This window comes from Xenopus tropicalis, chromosome 1 (genome assembly GCF_000004195.4).
Source record: "Xenopus tropicalis strain Nigerian chromosome 1, UCB_Xtro_10.0, whole genome shotgun sequence".
Lineage (NCBI taxonomy): Eukaryota > Metazoa > Chordata > Amphibia > Anura > Pipidae > Xenopus > Xenopus tropicalis.
In genome coordinates, this window is record NC_030677.2 from 22936773 (window position 1) to 22942772 (window position 6000).

A 6000-nucleotide genomic window follows, 5' to 3' on the forward strand; every position below is an offset into this window, starting at 1 on the left:
TCCAAATTAATTTTTGCCTCTTTTTTTATATTAAAAGTAGTCTATGAAATTGAGGGTGTCATTATATTGGATTATACTGAGGCAGTGATATCATGTGACACATTCACATGGAATGATGGGTAAGTGGTTGGAGCCGTAATGAGGAGTTTGGTGACTTCCTCATACGTAGGGATAGTTTGCCTTTACACTGTATTATGTATATGAAGGTGAAGCCCCTTATAAATAGGAGATGTTCCTCATATCTAGATGGTTTTGTTGTCACTGATTCAGGTGACAGAATGATGGATATGTAAGTGGGGGCCACATCCAGTAATATGTGACGTTTTCCTCCTATAGAAATGCATTTTATTTTGTTGTTTGAATTGCTGCTCCCTTGTTTATTTGCAGAGAAGCAGAAGGCACCCGTGTTAAAACCCAGCCCCACGGTGATAAGCGGACCCAGAAGTCCCTCATCAGCGGTCAGTCCTGTTCAATTCCTTCTTCTTTATGTCAAATAACATGTCTACGTGAAAAGCTTCCGTCGCAGACAGTGGCCTTTCTGCTTGGCAAACCAATTGGATTAACATGATCATGTGTTTCACATTTTGTATCGGTAGTTAAATAAAAGGGGAACTCCACCCAAACCGAACATAAGCTTTTTGAAAAGGAAACATAATTTAAAGCAACTTTGCAATATACATGAATTGAAAAATATGCAGCCTTTTCATGATTTTAATGTAATAATATGGTTTGGAACAGTTCCCTAGGCCCCGCCCCCTGTTCCCCTGCTGATCTGGCTGGCAACTTTGTGCCTCAAATAAAATGTAACAGTAGATGACTGTCCTCAGCCTGCCTTCAGCCTGCCTCCTCCCAATCCCACAATCCCCTGCAAACATGGTGTCAATAAGGAAAGGAACAATGCATTGTGGGTTATGCAGTTCCTGCATGCTGTCTGTAAGCCGTGGAGAAGTTGTTACAATTTGTAACATCAGTGTTTTAGTCCCTCCTCCCCTGCCAGGATTTCAAATTGTGCAGAAAGAGTAGAACTGTTTTACAGCTGGATTTCAGCATATACAAATGGTATTTATTTATACTTCTTGAAGGAACTGATTACAGTGATAGGTATTTTGGGGGGTTTTGTCTGTTGTGTGGGGCTCTTTAACAAATTTTAGTTTGGAAGCCAGAGTTCCCCATTAAATATTCAGTTTATAAAATAAAGGTAAGTTCAGTAATAATCACATTTACTGAGCTTGGTTGGTACAGATAATCTCCTTATTCCATACCCTTGTTTCATATTCACCCCGCAGGCCTATGCAACTGCTCAGAGAATGAAAGAGAGAATGAAAGAATGAAATGAGACTGTGTGTAGCAAACCTATAATAACTGGCCTCTTATTTCCCCATAACCCCAGGGAGAGGACAGGCCCCTGGTAAAGTCTGCCTCTATCAGACTGAAAAGGGAAAACGGCAAAGGTTCCAGAGACGCTCGACTGCTGAATAAAGACGAGCCCGTTGTACGGCCGGGTAGAAGAAGACAGCAAAAAATCAATTTGGATGAAGCGGAAGGTAAGTGGGCAGAGAGCTCTGGGTTTCTGGTTGCAGGTGCCGGGGGAAGCTGTGCCTGTGCAGCTGTGCTCCTATATACAGAGACTTGCTAATTGGTGTAATCATTCTGCCATCATAATCAGCCTATAGTGTTTGAGATAATTGCCTGGAGCCACTAGGGGATGGTCTATCATTTAGAAGTCACTGAACCTGTAGCAAATGAAAACATGAAGGTAGAGGTTGGCCATACACGTCGCCAGACAAGCAAACCTTTTTCCCAATATGCCCACCTTGGGTGGGCGACATTGTGCTAATGTGGTCATTTGGCCCTAGGGCCAAACGATCACATTGCAATGAAGAGGATAGGAAAAGTTGGAGCGAGGACCATATCAATGAGTCAATGCGGTTCTTGATCCGATGAAAAATCAAGCCTGTCCAATCGACATCTGCCCAATTTTTGGGCAGACATCGGTCAGGGAGGTCTGTTGAAGGGCCCCATACATGGCAGATAAGCTGCTTAGTTGGCCTTAAGAACCTAAATCAGCAGCTGAAATGGGAATGGGTTAGTGCAAGGCAGTGATCCTCAACCAGTGCCTTGGGGGTAACAAGATTTCCTACCAAATAAAGCCCCTGTAAGCTGATAGTGTGCATAGAGGCTGCCTAATAGCCAATCTTAGCCCTTATTTGGCTCCTCCATGAGCTTTTATGATGCTTGTGTTGCTCTCCAAGTCATTTGGCTGTGGCTCACGAGTAAGAAAGGTTGGGGACCCCTGGTGTAAGGTATTGTATAACAGAGGAAGGATATTAACGCATGGAATTCTCTTTCTCAGCATTCTTTGAAATGATTTCAAAAGCCCAGAGTAACAGAGCAGAAGACCAGCGTGGTCTCCTACGTAAAGAAGACTTGGTCCTTCCAGACTTTCTGCGTTTGACTCCGTCTGAATCTGTCTCCTCGACACCAGCCGGTTCGAATTCCAATAACAAAAGGCCTGGAAGGAGAGATAGCGGAGATAGGGCAGCTCCTTCTTCCCGTGCCATGAACGGTACAAGGCAAGAGACCCCACCCAAGTGCACCGACAGACCGCTGAAATCAGGTGGTTTGGACAGGAGAGACAAGCCGGACTTTTTGCAAGCCGGCAGCCGGAAACCTTACGTCCCCTTTAATGCACCTCTGTCACCAATACCACATGTACAAGAGCGGAACAAGCCCGGCAAGGAGAGACACTCCAGAGACTTGCCCTTGGACAATATACAGACCATAGAGGATGAGAATGTGGCAGATCTGACACTAGTGGCTGAAGGGGACATTAGCAGCCCCAACAGCACCTTACTGCCACCTCCGCCAAGTCCGCCTTGTGATCTGAGTAAGCTATCCGAGGCCAACTTTTCGCCCCCACCTTCATTTATGGGTAGCCAGGATAACTCTGGATATCAGAGATCAGGTATTTCTAGATTTTAATCTCTCTCTTTAGATCTCGTGTGTTTCATGATTTTTTTTTTTTTTTTTTTTGCTTCGAAGATTTTTAAAGCCAATGGTTGCACTTTAAAAAAAAAAAAGAAAAAGAAAATGCAGAATTGCACATTTTTTTTTAAAACAAAATTCACATTTTTATTTTTCTAAACTTTAAATGTATATCGGATGAATTCCATAACACTACTGCAGAACAGTAGGCATGGCGGGATACGCCGACTACGGACGTGCCAAATCTGCCCACATCCTATTTATTGTCACGTGTCAGATACTCCACATGCAACTCTGAGACAGAGAAATCTTTTCTGCCCAATCACAGGATTATTGGGGTTCCATAGTGGGGAATATCCCATAGCAGAGGACAAATAGGCTAATGTGGCCGATTTTCTCTTGGGGGGTGTGGCCTATCTGCTTCCATAAAGGATAGGAGATGGCAGTTTTATGTATTTTTAACTCTTTTTAAAACACAAATATTCCCTATTTATTGGCAGGGTTTATCTGCCCTTTACTGTGCCTTCAATACAAACAAAGTATAAGGCTCTAGTTTTTAGTGTAATGTTTTTAAGTTGTGGCTCCCAGCATTCCATTTTCAACCAGCGACTGTGGGGGAACTGTAGTTTCACAACCTCTATATAATAGCATTTATGCACTGGAGCTACAGCTCACTCCATAGACTTCAGTAGTGCAGTTGATCTGCCCTTGACCACTAGAAGACGCTATTGCTTAGATGTCTAAGGAGAATATGGCAGCCCCACATATAAGTAGAAATGCATTGTGGGTACAGTAAACAATGCCCTTTTGTTTCCTAGAAATAAATAGAAGGCAAACCGCTCCAAGTGCGACATTAGCCCCCGGAAAGGTTACCTTGGCTCCAGTGTCGCAAGAATAAAACCCTATTATTTAACCTGCTATTAATCTCCACATTTGACATGAGAGGGTTATCTTTCCCTTTGAAACCAGCTGTACTTTAGCATTTGTGTTCATACATCGGATGGAGTTGCGCCTTGCCGGCGCAGTTCCAGTGTAGCCCCCTTCCCCGTGTAAATAGGCAAATGCGACTGTATTTTATTTGGTATCGGTAGTGTACATGGACCCTTTTATTTCATGGTATTTTTTAGAAGATGGTGAAAATCGGTACAAATGAAAAAAAAACAAGTTGTAAATATATAAAATATTCCTGTCTAGTTGATATTTTTGTAAGCAGACGCCATAGACTTCATTTCTGATTATTTTCATGGCTCAGGCAATAGTGATATGTATTATACTGTACAGGACAGTGATGGGCGTATGGGCTGAGCAGCAACTCCCACAATCCTCTCTGGGGTTTGGTGCTCGGTTACATTTGCCATGAATTACATAGGACAAAGATGTTTTTGGTAGAAGCAAAAAAAGAAGTGTTTGTAGCATGCCTTGTGTGTTCCAATGTGCTTGTGTAGGAACGGATTTCCGCTAAGGTGCCTTAAAGGTATTCCAGCATTGCTGTCCATCAGGTCCCCTAGTATCATACATAGCACAGCCCTCGGGCTGGAAATGACACTTGGTACGTTCCTACGGTCATTTATACCCATGTGCGAGATGTGGTACATTCCTAGAGGAGGGGCCTATATTGGTGGCTAAGGATGCAGCTATGATATGGCCAATATCTGTGCCACTAATCTAAGTAAAGGGCCTCTGCTGGGCTAACGGCCAAGGTACAGGCACCCCTCTATGAACCCACCGCCCCAAATATCCTTGCAAATTATCACTTTTTTTTGTTTATTGAACCAACCAACTGGCTGGAATCGCTGTCCTTCATTTTCTTGATTGATTTAGTCACCACAGCCTGAATTTGCACTGTTGAATGCCTTTAAGAGCTCCCAGCAAATCCGTGACAATGAAATGATCCTATGCAAAGTGAACCGTGTCCGGCTTCTTACGAAAATCCTACGTAGCGCATAATCCCGGCCAGTGCTGTGGGCAAGTGCTTAATAACATGTAAAGGTGGCTTATGTTGCTTCATATACAGATAGGCCTCAGGTTCTTGAGTCAGAACATGGCGACATCATTGGCATTAGCATTAGAGTTCCCTCCTTCCTCAGCTACTGGCCAGCCCAGTCTGATGATGATGATGATATAGCGCCATAGCTCACCCCATTGATGCGCCCTGTTTAGATAAGAACTTGCAGCTCATCCCAGACTGTTGAAGGATCAATAGAGGTTTGGCCTCCCACAGCCTCTGCCGAACACTGGGGCAGCGAGGACAAGGCCGCTGTGGGCGAGACAGTGTCAGTATAAGGGATAGCTGTGAGCTAGAGAATCCATACTGATGTAATGAAGCCATACACTTGCCCTTGGCCGCAGCACAGGCCTGCATTGTGCCTCATTCCGATTTGATTTATCTCTGCATGCCACTTTCTCTCTCAGTTCTGCGAAGTGATCAGACGCAGTGCATGTAAATACAGCGCCGCTGAGCCGATCCTTTCCGCTTAATAGGTCTCCTGATTGTAGCCAATTTGTGTGCATTTTGTATCTGTTCTTTCAAAATGTAATAAACACTGCCCCATGCATTGGGCTTCATCCATTCTCTCTTTCTCTCTCAATCATTTGTGCTGTTTATTTGCAGTGTTGCACCCCAATAATCTCATTGCCGTGCCATGTAATAAATGTGACAATTAGACTTGTGGTGTGTCCCACCATAGCTGTGCCTCTTACTCTTCTATAGTAACACACAGGGCTGGAACTAGGGCTAGGCAGGAAAGATGGCTGCCTGCGGCACAGTGGGGTCAGGGGGGCAGGGGGGAGGGAGTTAGCCAGTGATACAGCAGGTAAGTCTATGGTTGCACCTTTCCCCACTGCTAACTCCGGGCAGGGGGTGGACGGTGACATCACTGGGCAGGATGGTGATGTTCTGGGGTTGGAGTGGTGACATCATGGGGGCGGGGCTATGACATGGCGATTGCCCAATTACTGCTGGCACTCAACCACCTGATCTCCCTCCCCTGATTGCACCAAAGATAAGTATAATGT

The 6000-nt window shown here is 44.5% G+C and overlaps 1 protein-coding gene across 3 annotated transcripts in view; it reads left to right on the plus strand.

The window, feature by feature from the left end:
- rgs12 (regulator of G-protein signaling 12) overlaps nt 1-5555 on the plus strand; it is an 83102-nt gene extending 77547 nt beyond the window's left edge. For all 3 annotated transcript variants that reach the window (XM_012955733.3, XM_012955736.3, XM_012955735.3), the window contains exons 15-17: nt 388-458; nt 1391-1544; nt 2354-5555. In XM_012955733.3, coding sequence (XP_012811187.1) covers nt 388-458; nt 1391-1544; nt 2354-2982 — 854 coding nt within the window. In that variant the 3' untranslated portion in view covers nt 2983-5555. The remainder of the gene's footprint in view (nt 1-387; nt 459-1390; nt 1545-2353) is intronic.
- Nucleotides 5556-6000: the final 445 nt, after the last annotated feature.